At 39.4% G+C, this 24,869-nt stretch overlaps 1 protein-coding gene across 1 annotated transcript in view; it reads right to left on the bottom strand.

Annotated features, from left to right (window-relative positions):
* PIAS1 (protein inhibitor of activated STAT 1) overlaps window positions 1-23,567 on the bottom strand; it is a 117,960-nt gene extending 94,393 nt beyond the window's left edge. Inside the window, exon 1 of the mRNA XM_065872971.1 lies at window positions 23,521-23,567. Coding sequence (XP_065729043.1) covers window positions 23,521-23,544 — 24 coding nt within the window. The 5' untranslated portion in view covers window positions 23,545-23,567. The remainder of the gene's footprint in view (window positions 1-23,520) is intronic.
* Between the last annotated feature and the right edge of the window lie 1,302 nt (window positions 23,568-24,869).

Genomic DNA, 24,869 nt, shown 5'->3' with positions numbered 1-24,869 from the left:
AATTTATTTAATATTTAATCTCAACTTCAAGCTTCAACATTTTAGCTTAAAATTGGTGGTTAAGATAAAAGAAAACATCTGGATTCAAATTAACCATTGCACCTTGTAATCAGGTACAGTGAAAGATGAGGTGCTATCTATTGCTATTATTGGAGCAGCTGCTGCATAATCTTAAGGACTGTAATAAGCATGCACTATTTAAAAAACCAAATAAAAGAGGGCAGGAAACGCAACCATCTTAAGTATCTCTCAACCAAAAAGCTTCAAAGAAGCATGGAGCAATCAATTGACAATGTAAAGTGTTGACAACACAGAGGAAAACTAAACACTTAAATGTGAAATGTTAAAATGCAATGTATTTTAATCTTTCGTGTGTTTAAAATCTCCATTTGTTAGCACTACAACAAAATGAATATTTATAACTAAGGATAACATCAACCACTGCTATTACTAGAAATCACTGCCTCCTTGGATAGCATTCTGCTGACTCTACAACCCCAAATGATAGAATGCCTGAGAAATGTGTATATTCTGTACAGAAAGCATTCTGTGAGGGTCAACTTTTTTAAATGAATCTTTTTAATCAGAAAGACCTGTACACCATTTTAAAAGTCGAACAGTTTTACAAGAAAAACAGATGTCACTTGCCCTGTCCCCATTTTTCACATCCCTAAGGCAACTACCTTCAAGTCTTTTTAGCTATTTCTTCAGGCGTTTTTTTCACTATTTCTACTATATAGTAGGTTTATTAGTTATTTAAAATATTTTCCCTTTAGGAAAAAAATTGACTTCCTATTAAAAGGTAATGATTTAGATCTGTTACAACTTCCCATCATCATTTTTGGTTGAATCAACTGTTAGAGTTTATAATATTACCATGGCTGTAAATAATATTCACAGACGAGCCAAAAGTACATCATTATTACTGTTTCTTTTTTTGTATGACCTTGTTTTCCTTCTAGTTAATAACTGCACCATTTTTGCATTTGCTTAATTTTCTGTGTAACTACGGTTAATTCATCTTTAAATTGCTAGTGTTAACTTTCCTCTCAACATATTCAAATATATCAGGTAAATCTCTGTTTTAATTTCTTTTTTTTTTTTTAAATTTTATTTTTGGCTGCATTGGGTCTTTGTTGCTGCGCGTGGCCTTTCTCTAGTTGCAGCTAGCAGGGGCTACTCTTGGTTGCAGTGCGCGGACTTTTTATTGTGGTGGCTTCTCTTGCTGCGGAGCATGGGCTCTAGGCGCATGGGCTTCAGTAGTTGTGGCACACGGGCTCAGTAGTTGTGGCTCGTGGGCTCTAGATCACAGGCTCAGTAGTTGTGGCGCATGGGCTTAGTTGCTCCGCGGCATGTCAGATCTTTCCGGACCAGGGATCGAACCCATGTCCCCTGCATTAGCAGGCAGATTCCTAACCACTGCGCCACCAGGGAAGTCCTTTAATTTCTTTCTTAAAAATATACTCATACAATCCTCCATCAAGTTCCAATTTAGACTGCTTGTTCTCTAGGCCTGGTACAAAACGATGGTCATGGAATTTCCCTTTAACTTATCCTGGGAATTCCCTTATCACTCTTCGTGTTGGACCCCCTGTTTCCTTGATCTCAATTCTTTTCTTGATTTTCTTTTTAGTGGGGTATTTCCTCCAGTAGCTTCCTGAGAAGGAGGCATGGGAAGTACACTTTTCAAAAAATCCCTTGCATTGTCTAAAAATATCTTCATTTACTCATACTTAGTAACTGAGTTTGGCTCAGTATAGAATTCCAGGCAGGAAAGTATGTTCCATCAGAATTTTGAAGGCCTTTCCTCATCATCTTCTCTTAAGAAGCCTGGCACCATTCTGATCTGCAGTCTTTCACAGTCACCTATATATCCTCCTCAGGAAGCTTCCAGATGCTTCTCATTACGTGTTCTGAAATTTTACAATATTGTATCTTGGAGTAGGTTTTTTTTTTTTTTTTTAATTGTATGAACTGATAATTGCTAAGTCTTTTACATTTATAGATGTATGTCCTTCAGTTCTGGGAAGTTTTCTTTTTTTTTAAAAATAAATTTATTTTTGGCTGTGTTGGGTCTTCGTTGCTGCATGCAGGCTTTCTCTAGTTGCGGCAAGCAGGGGCTACTCTTCATTGTGGTGTGCGGGCTTCTCACTGCTGTGGCTTCTCTTGTTGCAGAGCACGGGCTCTAGACACATGGGCTTCAGTAGTTGTGGCACACGGGCTCAGTAGTTGTGGCTTGCGGGCTCTAGAGCACAGGCTCAGTAGTTGTGGCACACGGGCTTAGCTGCTCTGCAGCATGTGGGATCTTCCCGGATGAGGGATTGAACCCGTGTCCCCTGCATTGGCAGGTGGATTCTTAACCACTGTGCCACCAGGGAAGTCCCTGAGAAGTTTTCTTGCAGTAATCTTCCTTTGACTTTCTTCTGTTCTCTTTCTTGTATACCTATTATTTAGATACTGGCCTTGCTAGACTGTCTAATTCTCTTTTGATCTGTTTTCTTTTTCCTCTTGCATTTACATCTCTTGTCTTTAGCTCTATTTTCTGGGAGATTTCCTCAACTTCATCTTCTAACTCTTCCATTAAAATTTCAATTCCCATGAGCTCTTTTCTGTTTGCTGCATTTTTCTTTCTCTTTTTTTCCCCCTCTACATCTTGTTCTTATTTTACATGAATGTAGTATCTTCTCTCTTTTTTAAAAATTTTATTTTTTACTACAGCATCTTTTCTCTTGAGAATATAAATAAATAGGGTGTTTGACGTTGTTATTTTCTTCACCTGCCTGCACTGTCTCTGTAATCTGAGTTCTTTCTTGCTATTTTCTCTGGTCTCTGCCTTTCATGCTTGACGTTTTCCTCAAGCAAGGGAACCTTTGGCTGTACATTTATATCTAAGAGTAAGACACGAAAAAGATGATCAGATGAACTGTGTGAGTGAGCAGACCGAGTACTGCACTCTAGGATGATAAGGCAGGAACTTGGCTATCATGAGGATTCCATTTTTTCCTTTTATCTGATCACTTTTGACACAGAGGAATCCTCCAACCTCCTGCTTTGGCAGTATAAGGTTGGCTTCCAGTGTTCTCAGGGCAGAGTAGGGGAATGGGAAGGGAGGAGGGGAAGGTCCTCACCATTCTATAAGAACACATTTCAACTTAATCTCCTTCTCAGATATGTAACATTTTACACACACACGCACACACACAGTTCGGTGTGTGTGCCTGTATAAGAACACCATTCCAACTACAGAGGCAGGGACCATATTCTGAGAAAAAGAAATACAAGACAATAGTCAAGCAATATCAACAAGTACTGCAGACAGAGAGATTTCTGAGATTAAATAAAAAGTGCCAGGGCTTCCCTGGTAGCGCAGTGGTTGAGAGTCCGCCTGCCGATGCAGGGGACACGGGTTCGTGCCCCGGCCCGGGAAGATCCCACATGCCGCGGAGCGGCTGGGCCCATGAGCCATGGCCACTGAGCCTGCGCGTCCGAAGCCTGTGCTCCGCAACGGGAGAGGCCACAACAGTGAGAGGCCCACGTACCGCAAAAAAAAAAAAAAAAAGTGCCAATGTTACTGTCTCATTAGCTATGACCCTACATTATTAAAGGTCATACCTAAATTGTGAATAAGAATTAGGTACTTCCTGTTGAACCACCTAATTACTCTCATTCACACATCCCACTGCAGTATTTTAGACGATGAATCATAAACCAGACTCTATATTATGAATCTTTATCTGGTATCAATTTGTAAACAACTGTAAACCAAAATGAATTCTAAAGACAGTCAAAATAGGCACTTAACAATGTCATAATATTTCATTTATACTTTTACTTTCTACCCACAAAAGCAATCATCAAAAATACTCTAACTGCATAAAGATTGTACAAAAATATTTTATCCATTATTTTCAAAGTCAGATTCTTCATTCAATGGAACTGACTTTAGGATCATTTCTAATCCTCTCCACTTGAAATAGTTAATAAACAGCTGTTAAATTAGCAATTTGTCAACAATGTCCAGTTCAACCAGAAAACCTAGTTAGGCAGTTTCTACTAGAGCAGCAAGTCAGGCTGGTTACATACTTCTCCATAATCTTGTTCCACCTGATTTCTCATCTTTTATTTATTTCTCAATATAAGATGACTGAAAAATGACCTGTAGTGCCTACTCCTCTAGCTGATTATCTTTCTCCCCTTCTGGTATCTTCCATCACATGGGATTCATTTAGCTCCCACATAATGACAAAACATGAATATTCCATTCTCCTTCAAGCAAAGTATAAACCTAACACTCTGTTGAAATGGCATACCATGGCTTTGATTTTTGATAGATAATTTAAATATTATCCCCATTTATGTACTACCACATTTCATGAAACCCATGGATATGTCCTTCAAAAGCTCCTTCTAGATGATAACTCAAATATTAAAAATAACAAACCGAAATCAAAACAGTTTAAAATTTGGATTAAATATTTTTTACAATAAAAAAAGTTTAGCTTAATTTAAAAAGAGTTTAAAATTCTAACACATTGCCAAACTTCTTATGCAGAGGTAGGACAAATATAACTTTAAGTAAAAAGCTGCTCTGCACACAGATGTTCAATAAATGCTTTTTGGATCCATGAATGAGCCGTAAATGAGTTGTAGAAAGGGAATATAGGAACAAACAATGAACACATAGAGATAAGCTATTCTTCAGAGACAGAGACTCATAATCACATTAATTCAATTCTCAAATGTGCTAGGTACAAATATAACATAATATGGTACTAGTATATATAGAATTTGGATTCTAATACTAACTCGGCCACTAATTTACTGAATCACAATCTTTCAGGGTCTATTTTCTCTCTTTAAAAAATGACAGATTGACAAGAGCTTCTCAAAGATTCCTCAATTTCAAAATTCTATAATGTTATAACTATTAAGTGAAATCTTTCTTTTCATTCTACTCTTCCACAGGATAAAGAAATACAAACAATCTGTATGGTCAGTGAAATCTCTCAATGAGCAATGTTCTCAGTCAAAAATATAAGTGTCGGGCTTCCCTGGTGGCGCAGTGGTTGAGAACCTGCCTGCCAATTGCAGGGGACACGGGTTCGAGCCCTGGTCTGGGAAGATCCCACATGCCGCGGAGCAACTAGGCCCATGAGCCACAGCTACTGAGCCTGCGCTCCACAACAAGAGAGGCAGCAACAGTGAGAGGCCCGCGCACCACGATGAAGAGTGGCACCCGCTCGCCGCAACTAGAGAAAGCCCTCGCACAGAAATGAAGACCCAACACAGCCAAATAAATAAATAAATAAATAAATTTATAATATATATATATGTGTCATACTTGAGTTGATACAGTAAAAATGATAAACCCAGTATGTATTAAATGCTTATAATATGCCAATTACATATTAATTATAGTAGCATGAGTATCTTACTTAACCCTCACATGAACCCAAGAGACAGACCAATATTATTCTCATCGTATGGAGAGAACTGATGCTAAACAGTAAATAAGTAGATAAGTGATGGAGACAGGGCTCAAACCTGACCTGACTTCAGAGCTCAAATTTATAACCCCCAACCAATACAAGTGTCTTATCACAAATCTTAGCCAGGACAGAGTATGTGTTACACTGGGATGGGGGCACTAAATGACTCTACAGAGTGAACAAGCAGCAGAATAAATGCTTATTTGGGGACAGTAAACGTGATAAAAATAGTTTAAGGTTATTCAGGTAGCCACCTATAGGATGGATGAAACGAGACTAAGAAAATAAGACTTCTAGCTAAAAGACATAGCAACAAGCAAGAATTAATTATCTACATGTAAGAAGAAACTGTGACAGTGGAAATAGAGGAGACAGGACCAAGAAATACTGCAAAGAAAATCTGCAAGAACGTTCAATAATCTAGATAAGGTGTCTTTTAAAAAGCAGTGCTATACATGATCATGAGAACAATCGTTCACTTTTCAAATAGTAAAGCTTTATGGACTTCCCTGCTGGCACAGCAGTTAAGAATCTGCCTGCCAGTGCAGAGCACATGCGTTCAAGCCCTGGTCCAGGAAGATCCCACATGCCGTGGAGCAACTAAGTCCGTGTACCACAACTACTGAGCCTGCGCTCTAGAGCCCACGAGCCACAACTACTGAAGCCCACACACCTAGAGCCCGTGCTCCTCAACAAGAGAAGCCACCACAATGAGAAGGCCACGCACAACGAAGTGTAGCCCCCACTCGCCGCAACTACAGAAAGCCTGCGTGCAGCAACAGAGACCCAACACAGCCAAAAAATTTAAAATATATAAATAAATTTATAAAAAAATAAAATAAAGCTTTAAGAAATTTTAAGTCCATCAAATTATAAAAGAATGAATATTTTTTCACAAACTCCTCCAACCAAAACCAAACAAAATGTTGCATTTACAACTGGAGATATCATCTAATTTAAGTTTCAGACAAGATGCAATGAAAGATACATCACACTTTATCTGAGAGAAAGTTAAGAACTGTAAAAGGAAGAATAGATAAATATTAACAAAACAAAAAGTGATAAAAAATGCATTCTGTAACTATACAAAATCTTTAAATCACAGCCTTCAATCTGGGTCCCAAGTAAAAACCTTAGAGGGAAAGTATCAAGAGAACTATTTCAGAGTAACAGGTGTAACCTATTCAATCAAAGTTAGAGATAGTAAATAGCGGAGCTCAGACTCAAAAGTCAGATGCCGAAGTCCACATAATGCTGCAGAGTACTGACAATTACAGACATTATTAGGGAATTTGAAATGAGTTTTTTTTTTTTTTGCCGCACCACACACCATACAGAACTCCCCTGACCAGGGATCGAACCCGGACCCTCTGCAGTGGAAGCACGGAGTCTCAACCACTGGACCACCAAGGAAGTCCATGAAATGATGTTTTTCTTTTTTTAGTTTTTGTTTTTTTAATTTTTTATTTTTGGCTGCATTGGGTCTTCATTGCTGCACACGCGTTTTTTTTTTCTCTAGTTGCAGAGAGCGGGGGCTACTCTTCATTGCGGTGCACGGGCCTCTCACCGTGGCGGCCTCTCGTTGCGCAGCACGGGCTCTAGGCGCGCAGGCTCAGTAGTTGTGGCGCACAGGCTTAGTTGCTCCACGGCATGTGGGATCCTCCCAGACCAGGGATCGAACTCGTGTCCCCTGCATTGGCAGGGAGATTCCCAACCACTGCACCACCAGGGAAGCCCTGAAATGATGTTTTTAAAAACTGTAGAATCACAGGATCATAACATAAAATAGGACTTTATTTTTTAATTTATTTTTCTTTAAGTATACCTGACTTACAATGTTGTTAGTTTAAAATAGAACTTTAGCAATCATCTTGTCCAACTCTCCATCTAATATATGAAGTTCTACTGTAACCTCCTTAACTGATGGTCTCTCAGCCTCTGCTGAAACACTTACATGAGTTCACAATCTAATCGTAAAACATCCTACATTACTGAAAAGCTCTATGAATTGAAATTTTCCTTAAACTTCTACCCAATGGTTCTAAAATTTCATCCTGTTGGTATAGACCCCTTCCCACCCTGGCCATCATACTCAGAGTGAATGAAATAATCCAGATAATAGTTTGACTACGCTTAGTACTATCTCTCTTATTATGAACAGAGCTATTTCTACCAGTGCAACCTAATAAGGCATTTTAGACTGACTGGCCTGTTTTATTTAGGCAAGTGGAAGGATGTTGTACGTTATGCTTTTCTTTTAGCAGGGACAGGGAGTCACGTCCACATCATATTGTCGCTCACATTAAGCCTGAGGTTAACTAAAACCTTTATTCAATTGTTTTCACATGAAACGCTACTAGGTTAAACCTCCTCATCCTCTAATACAATTTTTAAAATTTAAAAATAGAACTTTATATACAGTGCTGCTAAACTTCGTTTTTTCCAAGTTCATTATTCCAACCTTTCAAAACCCTGAAGAACTGCACCCTGCACTCTCTACTGCAGCATTTATCACATGTTGTAAACAGCTGATTTTCTAGTCTATGTCCTCCCCTAGACTTTGAGCCTTTCAAGGACACTTTTCTCCATATCACCTATGCTAAGTATGGTAGATGACATCTAGTAAGTGCACAGATGATGATGATGATGAATTAATTCCTCTTGATTTTGTCATCTAACATTCTTCCCAGCTTTCTGACACCTACAAAATCTGAGAGTTTTGCTACTTAAATATTCATACAGGTCATCCTTAAAACTTGGGATATAACAGGGTCAAGACTATAGAGCCCAGTGGCACATGATAAGAAATTCCCCTCCATATATAACAAGGTTTAAGGTTACAAATAAGATTGTTCAACTACTTAGGATTCAGATGATTATCTTCCCCCAAGATTCTCCAATCTTAAGGTAAGTATTCAATAAACACTATCCAGGGTGCACAAAAAAAACAATTAAGGTTATCATATGCTAGTCTTGATTTATAGCTTTCAGAGAAAAACAAGCTTAGAAAAAGATATATACAATTTTTTTTTTTTTTTGTGGTACGCGGGCCTCTCACTGCTGTGGCCTCTCCTGCTGCGGAGCACAGGCTCCGGACGCGCAGGCTCAGCGGCCATGACTCACAGGCTCAGCCGCTCCACGGCATCTTCCCGGACCGGGGCACGAACCCATGTCCCTTGCATCGGCAGGCGGACTCTCAACCACTGCGCCACCAGGGAAGCCCTTTTTTTTTTTTTGGCCACACTACAAGACTTGCAGGATCTTAGTTCCCCAACCAGGGATTGAACCCAGGCCCTTGCAGTGAAAGCGCTGAGTCCTAACCACTGGACCTCCAGGGAATTCCCACAAATGTTCTTATTTAAAAAAATTATTTTCCACTATGGTTTATTATAGGATATTGAATATAGTTCCCTGTGCTACACAGTAGGACCTTGTTGTCCATCCATTCTATATATAATAGCTTGCATCTACCAACCCCAAACTCCCAGTCCATCCCTCTCCCACCTCTCCTTCCCCATTGGCAACCACAAGTCTGTTCTCTATGTCTGAGTCTGTTTCTGCTTTGTAGATAGGTTCATTTCTGTCACATTTTAGATTCCACATATAAGTGACATCATATAGTATGTCTTTCTCTTTCTGACTTACTTCACTTAGTATGATAATCTCTAGGTCCATCCATGTTGCTACAAATGGCATTATTTCATTTTTTTATGGCTGAGTAATATTCCATTGTATGTATGTACCACATCTTCTTTATCCATTCATCTGTTTGTGGACATTTAGGTTGTTTCCATGTCTTGGCTATTATGAACATAGGGGTGCATGTATCTTCTTGAATTATAGTTTTGTCCAGAAATACACCCAGGGGTGGGATTGCTGGATCATATGGCAACTCTACTTTTAGTTTTTTGAGGAACCTCCATAGTTTTCTCCATAGTGGCTGCACCAACTTACATTACCCCCAACAGTGTAGGAAGGTTCCCTTTTCTCCACACCCTCTCCAGCATTTGTTATTTGCAGACTTTTTAATGATGGCCATTCTGACCAGTGTGAGGTGGTACCTCACTGTAGTTCTGATTTGCATTTCTCTAATAATTAGCAATGTTGAGCATCTTTTTCAGGTGCCTATTGACCATCTGTATGTCTTCTTTTGATGTGTCTATTTAAGTCTTCTGCCCATTTTGATTGGGTTGTTGTTGTTGAGTTCTTTGAGCTGTTTGTATATTTTGGAAATTAAACCCTGTTGGTCACATCATTTGCAAATATTTTCTCCCATTCCATAGGTTGTCTTTTTGTTTTGTTTATGGTTTCCTTTGCTGTGCAAAAGCTTTAAGTTTCATTAGGTCCCATTTGTTTATTTTTGTTTCTATTTCTATTGCCTTGGGAGACTGATGTAAGGAAACACTGGTACAATTTATGTCACAGAATGTTTTGCCTATGATCTCCTCTATGATCTCTTCTAGGAGTTTTATAGCATTTTGCCTTTTTTTTTTTTGAATTTTTGAATTCTATTTTATCTATTTTTTATACAGCAGTTTCTTATTAGTTATCTATTTTATGCATATTACACCACCACCACACCCCCCACCACTTTCCCCCCTTGGTGTCCATACGTTTGTTCTCTACATTTGTGTCTCTATTTCTGCCCTGCAAACTATTTCATCTGTACCATTTTTCTAGGTTCCACATATATGCATTAATATACAATATTTGTTTTTCTCTTTTTGACTTATTTCACTCCATATGACAGCCTCTAGATCCATCCACATCTCTACCAATGACCCAATTTCGTTCCTTTCATTCCTTTTTATGGCTGAGTAATATTCCATTGTATGTATGTACCACATCTTCTTTATCCATTCATCTGTCGATGGGCATTTAGGTTGCTTCCATGACCTGGCTATTGTAAATAGTGCTGCAATGAACATCGGGGTGCATATGTCTTTTTGAATTATGGTTTTCTCTGGGTATATGCCCAGTAGTGGGATTGCTGGGTCATATGGTAATTCTATTTTTAGTTTTTTAAGGAACCTCCATACTGTTCTCCATAGTGGCCATATCAATCTACATTCCCAGCAACAGTGCAAGAGGGTTCCCTTTTCTCCACACCCTCTCCAGCATTTGTTGTTTGTAGATTTTCTGATGATGCCCATTCTGACTGGTGTGAGGTGATACCTCATTGCAGTTTTGGTTTGCATTTCTCTAATAATTAGTGATGTTGAGCAGCTTTTCATGTGTATAGCGTTTTGTCTTATATTCAAGTCTTTAAGCCATTTTATTTTTGTGCATGGTGTGAGGGTGTGTTCTAACTTCACTGGTTTACATGCAGCTGTCCAACTTTCCCAGAATCACTTGCTGAAGAGACTTTTCCCCATTTTATACTCTTGTATCCTTTGTTGAAGATTAATTGACCGTAAGTGTGTGGGTTTATTTCTGGGCTCTCTATTCTGTTCCATTGATCCATATGTCTGTTTTTGTGCCAATACCACACTGTTTGGATTACTGTAACTTTGTAGTATTGTCTGAAGTCTGGGATGATTATGCCTCCTGCTTTATTCTTTTTCCTCAGGATTGCTTTTGCAACTCTGGGTCTTTTATGGTTCCATATAAATTTTAGGATTATTTGTTCTACCTCTATGAAAAACACCATTGGTAATTTGATAGGGATCACATTAAATTGGTGTACTGCTTTGGGTAGTATGGCCTTTTTAACAATATTAATTCTTCCACTCCAAGAGCATGGGATATCTTTCCATTTCTTTGACTCATCTTCAATTTCCTTTACTAATGTTCTATAGTTCCCATCATATAAGTCTTTCACCTCCTTGGTCAGGTGTATTCCTAAGGTTTTGTGGGGTTTTTTGGTGTGATTTTAAAAGGTATTGTTTTTTTAAACAACCCATTCAAAAAATGGGCAGAAAACTTAAATAGACATTTCTCCAAAGAAGACATACAGATGACCAAGAGGCACAGGAAAAGATGCTCAACATCACTTAGTATTAGAGATGCAAATCAAAACTACAATGAGATATCACCTCACACAAGTCAGAATGGCCATCATCAGAAAGTGTACAAACAACAAATGCTGGCGAGAGTGTAGAGAAAAGGGAACCCTCCTACACTATAGGTGGGAATGTAAATTGGTACAGCCACTATGGAGAACAGCATGGAGGTTGCTTAGGAAACTAAAAATAGAGCTACCATATGATCCAGCAATCCCACTCCCTGGGCATATAGCCAGAGAAAAACGTGGTTCAAAAGGATACATAAACCCTAATATTCATTGCAGCACTATTTACTATAGCCAAGATGTGGAAGCAACCTAAATGTCCACTGACAGATGAATGGATAAAGAAGATGTGGTACATATATACAGTGGAATACTACTCAGCCATTAAAAAGGATGAAATAATGCCATTTGCAGCAACATGGATGGACCTAGAGATTATCATACTAAGTAAGTCAAACAGAGAAAGACATGTATGATATCACTTATATAGGGAATCTTTAAAAAAGATACAAATGAACTTATTTACAAAACAGAAACAGACTCACAGACTTAGAGAACTTATGGTTACCAGTGGGAGGGTTGGAGGGGGAGGGATAGACTGGCAGTTTGGGATTGATGTGTACACGCTGCTATATTTAAAACAGATAACGAACAGGGACCTACTGTATAGCACAGGGAACTCTGCTCAATATTCTGTAATAACCTAAATGGGAAAATGATTTGAAAAAGAATAGATTCATGTATATGTATATCTGAATCACTTTGCTGTACACCTGAAACACAAGGTTGTTAATCAACTATACTCCAATCAAATAAATATTTTAAAAATAAATACAATTTTTAAAAAGGTATTGTTTTTTACATTCCTTTTCTGATATTTCATTGTTAAAGAAATGCAAACTGATTTCTGTATGTTAATCTTGTATCCTGCTACCTTGCTGAATTCATTTTTCAGTTCTAGTAGTTTTTGTGTGGAGTTTTCAGGGTTTTCTATATATAGTATGTCATCTGCATATAATGACTATTTTATGAGGTTATATTTTTTAAACTTCAAATTCTACTCACTGTAATAAAGTTAGCTGCCCAGATATGACAAAACAAAATCCCAAATAAAACTTAAAACTGAGAAGCAATCTGATTGAGCTTCACATTAAAAAGCTCCAATTTAAATGACAGGATACTCCAAGTCACCGTTTTCCAAACTACGTTCATACGGTTAATAGATATTCAGAGTAATAGGGTGCTGGGGCAAAACTGGTCCAGGAGGGACTTCCCTGGTGGTCCTGTGGTTAAGACTTTGCCTTCCAATGCACAGGGTGAGGGTTTGATCTCTAGTCAGGAAGCTAAGATCCCACATGCCTTGGGGACAAAAAAACAAAACAACCAAAAGCAATATTGTAACAAATTCAAATAAGGACAAAAAAAAAAACCAAAACGGTCCAGGAAATTCAAGAGTCTATAATTCCCCATCATGCCCTCCCTTCTCAAATAACATTCACACATTAAAGGTCCTAAGAAGTCCAGCAGAAGAAGTATGTTAACTTTGCATCCAACATTTTACAAATTTACTTGGCCACAAAACTCTTCTTTATTATTATCATTTTTAAATCACTGTCATCTCATTTCTTAGCACTTCACAAAAAAAGTATTTTAGAAAAAATTACAAGATCTTCAAGTTTTCCATTTTACATCTGTTGTTCTAGCAACATCATTAAAAGCATCCCCTTCCACTCTTAAAAGTGTCCCACTTTGGTTGATAAATTATATATGGTCACTCTAATACTCTAAAACTAAACACAGGGACTTCCCTGGTGGCACAGTGGTTAAGAATCTGTCTGCCAATGCAGGGGAAATGGGTTTGAGCCCTGGTCTGGGAAGATCCCACGTGCCGCTGAGCAACTAAGCCCGTGTGCCACAACTACTGAGCCTGCACTCTAGAGCCCGCAAGCCACAACTACTGAGCCTGCGTGCCACAACTACTGAAGCCTGCACGCCTAGAGTCCATGCTCCGCAACAAGAGAAGCCACCGTAATGAGAAGCCTGCGCACCACAACAAAGAGTAGCCCCTGCTTGCTGCAACCAGAGAAAGCCCCGTGCAGCAACGAGGACCCAACGCAGCCAAAAATAAATAAATTTTTAAAATAAAATAAAAGTGGATAAGATGGTAAATTTTAAGTTATGTACATATTACTATAATTAAAAACTTTTAAAGAAAAACGAAAACAAAATTTTTAAAGATTTGTCATTTAAAAAATAATAAATTACTTAACATATATCAAAATATTAAATTAAAAAGACTATTCCAAGACAAAAAAAATTGTAAAAATAGTCATTATTTTACATTTTTGCACATCTCTTTAATGTCTGGTTTAAAAAAGACAGCCTCATTTTCATATCCACTTTCACATTCAATCTGCATTAGGTTGTTTTGATTGAAGTACATGAAGAAAATTCAGCATCATGCAGATATGTAGTGGAAAAAGATGGCATATTTCAATAGCTTTCTCAGATAACTGTGGATATTCTTTGGTCCTCTACCAAAACTCAACAAGTGGCAGTTTCTTAAAGGCTGTTCCAATATGGAATCTGAAACCATATCAATGAACATTTCCTACTCTGATATACTCAAGTCCGTTGGTTTGTCTTACATTTCCAATGGATCTTTTTACTATTTTGCAATACCATGCATTGATTATTTAGAAAGTATTGGTTCAGTGAGTTATGCAGTTCTTCCAAATGTTGACCCTTTCACTTTACAACTTCAATATATAACATTCATTAATACCACCCAGGAGACTTCCCTGGTGGCGCAGTGGTTACGAATCCACCAGCCAGTGCAGGGGACAAGGGTTCGATCCTTGGTCCAGGAAGATCCCACGTGCCGCGGAGCAACTAAGCCCATGTGCCACAACTACTGAGCCTGCACTCTAGAGCCCGTGTGCTGCGACTACTGAAGCCCACACACATAGAGCCCGTGCTCCACAAGAGAATCCACTGCAATGAGAAGCCTGCGCACCGCAACGAAGAGTAGCCCCTGCTCACTGCAACTAGAGAAAGCCTGTGTGCAGCAACGAAGACCCAACACAGCCAAAACATAAATAAAATTAAATAAAACAACCACCACTGATCTTATCCAAAAAAAAAAAAAAGTCAAGTATTGGGAAACTGTCAAGCTCAAAGCGGCAAACATAAATCTTCCAAAATTTTATTTTCACTTGAAAGCTGAAATTTTATCATTAGCAACAAATATTGTCAGTTTGTCTTGCTGTGACAGGCTCGCTTGGTTTAGTTTCGAGAAAATGTCTGCCGAATACCCAAGTCTTTATAACCATACTTTGTCAGCCATTCTTTCAAATAAAAATGGTATCCCATTGAAAAAGTAGCTAGTTCAGGGCTTCCCTGGTGGCGCAGTGGTTGAGAGTCCACCTGCCTATGCAGGGGACACGGGTTCATGCCCCGGTCCGGGAAGATCCCACATGCCGCGGAGCGGCTGCGCCCGTGAGCCATGGCCGCTGAGCCTGCGCGTCCGGAGCCTGTGCTCCGCAACGGGAGAGGCCACAACAGTGAGAGGCCCACGTACCGCAAAACAAACAAACAAAAACAAACAAAAAAGTAGCTAGTTCAGCATGCCAACTCAAACAACTGCACAAGTTCTTTTTCTTGAATTAATAACCATCATCAGATTTGGTGTTCAGTAAAAGTGGTTTACAGGACTTTTCATCACACAAAATATATTTTAAAACGTATTCAAGAATTGAGACATAATGAAATTAATAAGTTTTATTGCTTCATCATCTTAATTCCAAGTGCATGATGTCATAAACTAGTACAGTTTAGTGTTACTGCCTTAATTCATGTAGGTTTACCCACCACTGATTTTACAAATGTCAATATAGCAAATAATGTCTTACTTCTATTGAGAAAATAGTTTTGACCTGCAGGATCCCCAGAAAGAGTCTGGAGAACTACCAGAGTTCTGGGAAACACACTTTGAGAACCACTGTAATAGGCGGTGCATTACTTGGATGATTAAGAAAAAAATATTTTTAGTACATATCCCACTATAACAAGAGTGTTTAAATAAATACACACATTTATATGGTGATATGCTCAAACCAACTGATAATCTGGTATTTCACATACAGTCGGAACTCAAACATATAATGAACGACAGAATATGATACTTCCTGAATAAATAACAAATAATTACCAAATACCTACTATAAGCTAGACTCTGACCTAGGTGCCTCTATGTTCTCTTTCTTGGGTAACTCACAGAAGCCCATAGACCAGACTGATGATTTTAATACATGAGAAAAATATTTACCCTGAAATCTTTCAGATCTTAAGATTAGACCTACATGGCTACAAGAAAAAGTCTTAAAATTCACCATAATGCACAAGATAGCATGTTTAAATTCTATTTTAAGCACTATGCCATGAAGCTAAAAACAGGCTTGCTCACATTCAGAAACCCAAATACAAAATGAATTGCTTTGGCTGTGTACTGCCAGCACCCCATAAAGAGCCTACATTCATTTCTCCTCAAGCCAAACAACCCTTACCTGTTACAGTTTTCATTCCTATTTTTAAGTGAGACTCCAATATTAGTATTATAGGAGTTACATTAAATGTGGCAACTATTTTTTTAAAAAAATATATAGGAAACCATCAAAACAAGTTAAGAACTTTTAGACATATACATTGATAAATTCAAGAGGTAAACCTCTACAAACATACATATGAAATATTTGCACTGTAAAAAAGAAAGAGACCATCTCGTTTTGGCACATGTCATGGAAAGAGCTTCAATATAGTATACAGTTAAGTGAAAAAAGTCAAAGGATACTGTATATAGTATGATTATGTATAGTAATACATATACATTCATTTAATAAATATTTACTTACTGAGTTCCATGTATGTCCCTAATTTGTTCTGAATCTAGACATACACACATACAATAAATTATGAATGTTATACAGACATACATAATTAAATGTCCAAAGAAAAATGAATAGGTCAGACACAAAAGACTACATATTATAGGATTCCATTTATACGAAATGTTCAATACAGGCAAATCTATAGGGACAAAAAGTAGATAGCGGTTGCCTGAGGGTGGGGTGGGTTGTGGCAATAGGGTGATAGCTGAAGGGTGCAAGATTTCTTTGGTGGGGGGGATGGGTAAGACAAATATTCTGAAACTGGTTGCGGTGATGGTTACACAACTTTGTGAATATATTAAAATACCATTTAACTGTGCACTTAAATGGGTGAAATGCATGGTATGCGAATTATACCTCAATAAAACTTATGCTCTCTCCTTCTCAAAAAATAGAATAGGTACCAAAGAGGTTGCAAGGGGTAAGGAGTGGGTGGGGTGAAGATGAAGGCCTTTAAAATTTTATTCTACTTACTGCTATAACATTACAATGAGAAATGTAAACGGTAAACCTACAACAGTCTTTCATAAATTATCTGGATTTAATGTTATTCAAGTTCATCTACGCAGGAGCCACGAAAAAAAGTATGAAGATATGACCCTATTGCCGAACATTCACAATTTAGACTTGTCATATAAACATGTGCATCTGCCCCCTCACTAACAGAAACAAATCTTGAATGTAACTCATTTCACGAATATATCTTAGGCACCTACTGTATCCACAGGGTAGGGATGAGGGAAAATGGAGTGGTGTACAAAGCAGAACACTAGTCAACAATAAAAAAGCAAACTAACAGCTCTGGCTTTAAGTTAAAAACTTTTGCTATACAGTGGAGGAGACAAAACAGACACACGAAATGTACTGGAGTCAGACTATAGAAAATCTTGAATACCAAACTAGAGCTAAGACTTTATCCTGTTTTCAATGGAAAGCCAGTGGAGTGACAGGATGAAAGGAGTGTTTGGAGAAAACTGACCTGGCAACCAAAGGGGGGAAATTGAAAGCAGAGAAGAATAGCAGGAAAGGTAAGGAAGAGATGAAGCTTTTAAAAATAGGAACATATATTAACAGTCCTGTGAAAGTTATTGATAATTCAAAGTTACTAGTTAATGTTCAAGGGGTTTATGTTTGTTTTGTTTGCTTGATCTAATGTGAAGCAGAAAAGGAAAAAAGGTGATTTCTTCATTTTGATGAATTTTAGAAGTTCATGGCTAAGAATGAAGGTTTACCAGAAAATTCTGAGGGGAGTAGGGGCTTAGGGAGTTTTTATTCACGTGCTACCACGAAACCAAGAGTAGAGGGAATCAAAAGCAATTGGAAGTTCCACAATTTTTAACATGGAAGAGGAAGTAGCACTCAAACATTCTGCAGTAAGAATAGCAAAAAAAAAAATGCATAACAATTAGTACTATTTCTGAAATTGATAGTAAAGGACAACTAAGTATTTTTAAATATCTCTATCACCTATTTCTGAAAAATTCTAATGATACAATTTGTTATATAAATGCTGAAGATTTAGGTGAGGATCAAATTTAACATATCAAATTTAGAGTATGATCAATTTCATACCCTTAATTTCATCAGCTGTTCCTTCTACAGTGCAGTACTTTCAGATGTTGCACAAATAATATTCTTAATTCAATTCACACATGCATTTATTAATTGATTTAACCCATAAAGGTTCTTAAGATAGAAAAATGGTTTCATTGCCTATGTAACCTCCTTTCTCTAACAGCCTCTCCACAACAATGTTACCTACCAATCTTATACTATGGCGACACTTTGCTTTGAGATTAAAAATATGAGTAAAGCAAAAATTCTCATAATCTATTTCATACTTTATCAAATGTTCTGATTCAGAGCATTTATATAATGTTTACTGACAGATTTACAGGAACAGAAATAATAAAGGTATAAACAACGAACAAATCAAAAATTACTTTTCACTCACAGCACTTCATCTAATCAAAATCTTATTTGCACTGTTCCCTGAAGCACACACAAAAAAAGGTCTGTAGAATAAATATATTTAACTAGAATAAAACATTTTCAGGGGATTCCCTGGTGGCACAGTGGTTAAGAATCCGCCTGTCAACTCAGGGGACTCAGGTTCGAGCCCCGGTCTGGGAAGATCCCCCATGCCGCGGAGCAACTAAGCCCGTGCGCCACAACTACTGAGCCTGTGCTATAGAGGCTGCGAGCCACAACTACTGAACCCCGTGAGCCCAGAGCCCGTGCTCTGCAACAAGAGAAGCCACCGCAATGAGAAGCCCACGCACCGCAACCAAGAGTAGCCCCTGCTCGCCACAACTAGAGAAAGCCCACTTGCAGCAACGAAGACCCAACACAGCCAAAAATAAATAAATAAATAAAATAAATTTTTAAAAAAATATTGCAAACTTTTCTATCAGGCTGTTTGTCAAGACATTGTTTAAAATAGCAAAAAAGAAAAAAAGTGGAAGTAATCTGATTGTCCAATGATAGGGGACTAGCTGAATAAAATACAAGGTTACCTTTCAAATGATCATATAAGCCTATATTTACTAACCTGGAAAGACAGCCATGAAAATAGCAGATTACAAATAAAGAGTAGTACAATCTCTCTTTTGTGATGTATATACACATGCATTTACTCAGAGAGAAAGTCTAAATGGATACCCAGATGTTAACCATGATATTTCTAAGTGCTGGGATTACAGGTGCTGTTTATTTTTGTGCTTACTTTTCAGTATTCGCTGAAACCTTCTCAAGTAAAATGATATTTGCAAGAATTAATGTCTATGATTCCAACTAACAAACTCAAAAATCTTCCTTGCAAAAAGCCCAAGGAATATCCAAAAATACCCTGGCATAGAGCACGAGGGAAAGTATTAGCAACAACATAACTAGAATTCTTTGTGAGCGAAGCACCCTAGAGGGCTCCAGGACTGACATGGCACCTTTAATGCAGCCTACAGTACAGGATTTTGAAATCACAAGACCTAGGCTCAAGTCCCTGCCACTTTTATCTGTATGACCTTGGGCTAGTCACTTACCTTTTCTGGGCTTACTTTATTGGTAAAAGGAAGATATTACCTGCCTTTACTACCTTAAAGAACTGATGGAAAAATCAACATTAAAAAAAAAAAAAACAAGGTCCTTAATGCCAGAGCAGAATACTTCAGAACACACTGCAATCAATTCTATGAAGTAATGAACCAGAGGTTTGTTTTTAAAGGCTATGTCTCATCATAAACACTGCAGTTTTCCAGAAATTTAGATAATTCTTCCCATCCCTACTATAACTCTAAGACATTTTCTTTTCTTATCCCTAGTTACAAGCAAGAAAGGGCGCAAATTACACTGAACTCAAAAGCCTCAGCAAGAACCCTGGAGTAGCATGTTGATGGAGTTCACCAGGAGAAACCCAAGGTTAATCAGCTATGGACTCACCACTAAGCACTACTGCAATCAACAGGGATTACAAGAGACTCTTTGAAGAGAAAGACAATACAATTATCCAGGAGAAAACGGAGGAGGAAAAGGAGATGTTTCAAAACAATTATATGAAATACTTAAATATTAAAGTGTTTTACAAATTTTTAAATATTGTTCATAAAAATGATGACTTAAAACAAAAGCCATCTAAATGTGGCACTTGAGAAAAGCAAGTTATGGAAATTCAATTCAAATTCATGAATAAATTGTCAGATTTACTTGCTTCTATCTGAAATAAAAGCAGACAAATTACACCACAAAGATCAAAATTAAGTGGCTAGTTCTTGAAAACAGGCAGAATATGACAACAGAATTTACTGACATGCTTATACAGATACTACTTTTAAAGGTATGGTTTTTAAAGTATGATTTCTCTTCCCCTTGAATTCCATTATTTACTCCACTAAAATGATAATGAACTTCTTCCTTCCCACTGTTCCTCCAGTGAGTTAAAAACAGCAATATAACGCAATTTGACTTTTAATGCAAAAAAATTTGTAATTTTTTTTTAAACTACTTTAAGAGGAGCTACATGAAGCTGTCAGATTAACTTCCAAAATCTGGCCATCACACCCTCCTGCTTTTGAGTTCCTAAAGACAATAAAATGCTCACTCTCTACATTCTTACAAATGTCATTTATGGGTATTCCCCTAATGAAAAATTAAACCTTTCATAAACAAATTAGTACAGAGAACTTTTTGATATGTCTGACTCATAATCTAATTTTTATTGGCAATATCTTTAAGTGTTGCAGCTTGCACAATTCCTACGGGGGTACAGATCTATCCATTTTTCCCATCTGATCTTGCAGATCTGTTATAGATTTAAAAGGACTCACTAAAATGGGTCATGAGGAAAAAAATTATGAATACAATCCACGGCAAAATGAAATGTGGGTTGTAAATTAAGATAACAAAAGTCACTATTTACTCAAAGCTTCATAGTTGGAAATCCATTGGAATACTTTTGTATTCACCTAAAACTGTGAAAAATCTGAGTTTTTCTTAATTCTTACTCTGACCTTTCATTCCTTATTAGGAATAAGTGCTACTTATCTCCAAACACCACAAAAAACAAACAAAATACCACTCAGAAAATATAATTTCAAAAGGAGTATCTTCCAAAGCTTACTGCACAGAAAATTACATATACACATTCTTAAATAACTATGGTAGGCGTTCCTAAGATCATCTCCTCCCCTTCAAAAAAAAAAAAGAGCAAATGTAACCACAATCAAATATAAACATGTTTAACACAGCTATTACTAACTAAGCAATTTATCACAGCTCCTCAAAGTACTGGGCACACACAATGACAGATCAGTATGTCAAGAGCAGTTATTATAATCTGGAGAAAAAAACTGTACAACAGAACATAATATTAGAAAAAAACTCCTTTGGAAAAACTCAAGTAGATTTTGGAGAGAGCAAAACAGGAGACCAATTTTAGAAAAATAATGTTTCCCCCCAAGTGTTTAGCATTCATCTGATGCAGGCTCATTTTTGTGAAGAGAAACTTTACCTAACAAGACTCACACCAGGGATCTGATCTATCCCCAAAGGCACTTTCTTAAAATGAGAAAGAACAAAGGAGGAAATCTCCCAGCATGTGCTTTCCATACCAGTTTCTTTGGACAGCATCAAGAGTGACAACATAGCCAGCACAAGCTTTTCAGCTTTACTCTGTAGTCCACGTAAAACAGAACTGATTAGCTATCATTCAAAAGGATTCCTAGCAAAATAAATATTAGAAGGCAAAGATCACAGCAACATAGTGACTACATTTTAAAACTACAGAAAACATGTATCTTAAAGCTGCACACTTTTTTATTTCAAGAGTTAATTACCTCCAAATATTCAAATTTCTGGGGCTTTTTCATTTCAGTCAATAGTTTGAAACTGGAAAAAACGAAACCATCCATTCTAAATCTGCCCTCCCTTAATTTGCAATTAGAAGTAAATTAAAAAAGAATGACACTCAAAGGCAGAGCCTAAATATACAAATTTTGGAATGTTAACATTGAAAAACTATTGGGAAAAACGATCCCTCAGCGAAGGTTTCCACTGAAAAACTCTCCAGAAATATACCTGGCGTTTGCTTGTTCTAGGAGTTGTCGTTTCATTATAACCGTGATAATTCTTTAAATAATTTTCATTAATTATAAAAAGACGACTCTCCCCAAAGATTTACAACTGTATATCCTGATCTCCACTCTGACAGAGATGTCAGTTCTCTGGGTCAAGATTTAACCAACTACTCGGTTCACACACAGGAAGCCACAGAGAAGGGAATATCGCGTTCACAGCCTCGAAATAATACGCGTTAGTTAAAAACTGCTTGCTACTGAACCAAAATTAATCAAGCGGAGCCCCATTTGTCACAATCCAATCATAAGGGTTCCACCCCCCCCTCCCCCAACTGCTTGTGTAGTGGCATATCTGCTTCGGTAAAGAAGCCATCATCAGGTAAAGACTGGGGTGGGAGAAAAAGCGGGGAAAAGGGGGCACCCTTTCATCCAATTTCGCGAGGCGAGAGCAATTGGTACAGTTGAGAGGAAGGAAGGAACGTTCTATTTATTGGGGGTTGAAGTAGGATGAGGGAAAAATTTCGTTCAAATCAACATGGCCAGCAAGATGTCCCTACAAACAAAAGGCAACGGGGGGATATAAACACTAACCATTCACCTCCATCAGCTATAGCATCGCCATCATGGTGTGTGCAGAGACCCCCCGAAGGCTCCTCTCACCCTCCACACCAGCCAAAAGGAAGAGACGAAAAAGAAGAGAGAGTAGCTGCTTCCCACCACCTACCACTGCTTCCAAATACACACCCTTCGAGGGGGTTTCTCCCCCCGGTTGCCCGGAATCAGAGAGAAAGAGTACCGTCCCGCCCAGGCAGATTCCCCCGTCACCCCCCAGTCGAACCCCAAAGCCAGCCCGGGGTTCACTAAACTTTACTGGAGCTTCTCCCCCACATCCCCACCCCATCGCCCCAGGATCGCGCTGCCCACAAACGGGGCACCCCGGGCGCCTCCTGACAGGCGGACAGGCGGGCAGCCGGGGAGAACCGAGTCCGGGGCGGGGGCGGCAGGGAGCCCCGGAGGGGCGGGGCGGCAGGAGCCAAGTTCCCGGGGGTCTGAGGAGAGCGCCTGACAGGAGCCCGGGACTGCAAAGGAGGAAGAGGAAGCGGCGGCGGGGAGCTTTCCCAATGCCCCCAACATGAACACCCTGCCCCTGCCCCCGCTCCCCACGGGGGGCGGGGAGGCTGCCTGGAAGGTGAGGAAGCCGAGCCCCGGGGACAGCCGCGGCCCCCACCTCCCGACTCCCTATCTCTTCCCCCGCCACCCCCGCCAGAGGCGCCCACAACAATAACACGCTGGGGACGACCCGTCAGCGCCCCCGAGGCACCCGGGGCCCGCGGCCCGCCGCTGCCTGGCCCCCTCGGCTGGGGCCCGGCGCGCCGCTCCTCTCTACAACTCCAGGCCCGGTTGGAGTCAGGCCCGAGCAGCCCCCCAGGGCCAGACGCATCCCCCCTGGCACCAGCGGCACAGTCTCCGTGGCCGAATATTAGAAGTGAATTCGAGCTGCGCTTTACCTTTAGTTCCGCACTGTCCGCCATCTTGCGTCTGTCAGCGCAAGCGCAGTGAACATCGCCGGGGACCGCCGCTAAACCCGCCCCTCTAGCCAGCCTGGCCCCGCCCCGGCCAGTCCCCTCTCGCCCCTCCACCTCCCCGGCCCGCCCCCGGCCTCCGCCCCGCTCCGGGGGCTCGCAGCCCCGCCCCGGGCACGTACAGCTGCGAGACGGGCACGTACCATTTAAATAATGGCGCCAACCGAGGAGGTTTGACAGTTACTCCCCCCCCAGGCTCCCCGCCCCTCCTCCTTGCCCGGCTGGCGCCTCCGGGAAAAGGCCGGAGAGGGAGGGCTTCTGGCCTGAGCCCCGCCCCTCCGCGGCCTGCGGAACCCTTCTGCAAAGCTTCGATGCCTACAGTCACAGGAAAAAATAATACCTCTCTCCCCCAATCAGCAAGTCCTTTTCAGCACCTGCTACCTGCGAGGCTACACGTGGGCCGCAAACAACAATACGTTATATTTAAGGATCACTTGATGAAGCATTTCCAGGTTTATTTGCTCAGATCCTCCTGGTGACGATGCGGTGAGGCAGGCAGGGAAGAGATTACAATTCCTGTGGTATATGTATGTATTCAGACATAAAAGCTCGGAGAGGAAAAGTGACTTGCCCAAGCTAGTACTTAAAAGAGGTTGCCTCTAAGACAAAATTCTGAAGACGTTTATTCATTAACTTATTTGTTTTAACAAATAATTATTTAGTGACTATGTACCAGCCCTGTTTCTAAGGGCTATATATACATTGGGAAATTAAATACAACAAAGTTCCTGCCTCCCTGTAGTTCTCTAAAGTGGGAAACAGACAACTGAACCAATAAAGATACAATTACAAATGGTGATGAGTACCAAAAACGAGCAAACGGTCCAGTGAGAGAAAAGGGGGTTGGGAGGAGATGTACTTAATCCTGGAAGGGCTTGCTCCACGAAATTGACAAGTATTCGTGATGAAAGAATTATTTCACACCCTCCCCTCTCTACTAAAATCCTCCTCCCAAACCACTGTTCAACTTTGTCTCACACCTGATGGAAAAGACATCAGATACGAACTCCTTGTCTTCTCACCACCAAAACTACTCTTATAGGCATAGTAACATTGGGGTTACTATGAAAGAAGTTTCCCTATGCCTATGAAGGCCTGTCCCTCCACCAGGGACCTGTTTTTTTTTTCCCTCCCACGTTCCTAAGGATTTTACTCCTACAATTACCCCTCCCTCCAACATCATTACATTCTCTCCCCGACCCCATTAGATTATTTCTATCTGCATATAAACATACTGAAGTTCCTCCCATCTAAAACAAACCTTGACTCCAAAT

The sequence above is a fragment of the Phocoena phocoena genome, chromosome 2 (genome assembly GCF_963924675.1).
Source record: "Phocoena phocoena chromosome 2, mPhoPho1.1, whole genome shotgun sequence".
Lineage (NCBI taxonomy): Eukaryota > Metazoa > Chordata > Mammalia > Artiodactyla > Phocoenidae > Phocoena > Phocoena phocoena.
Note: the sequence above shows the minus strand (reverse complement) of the source record. Positions and strands in the feature narration are given on the sequence as shown.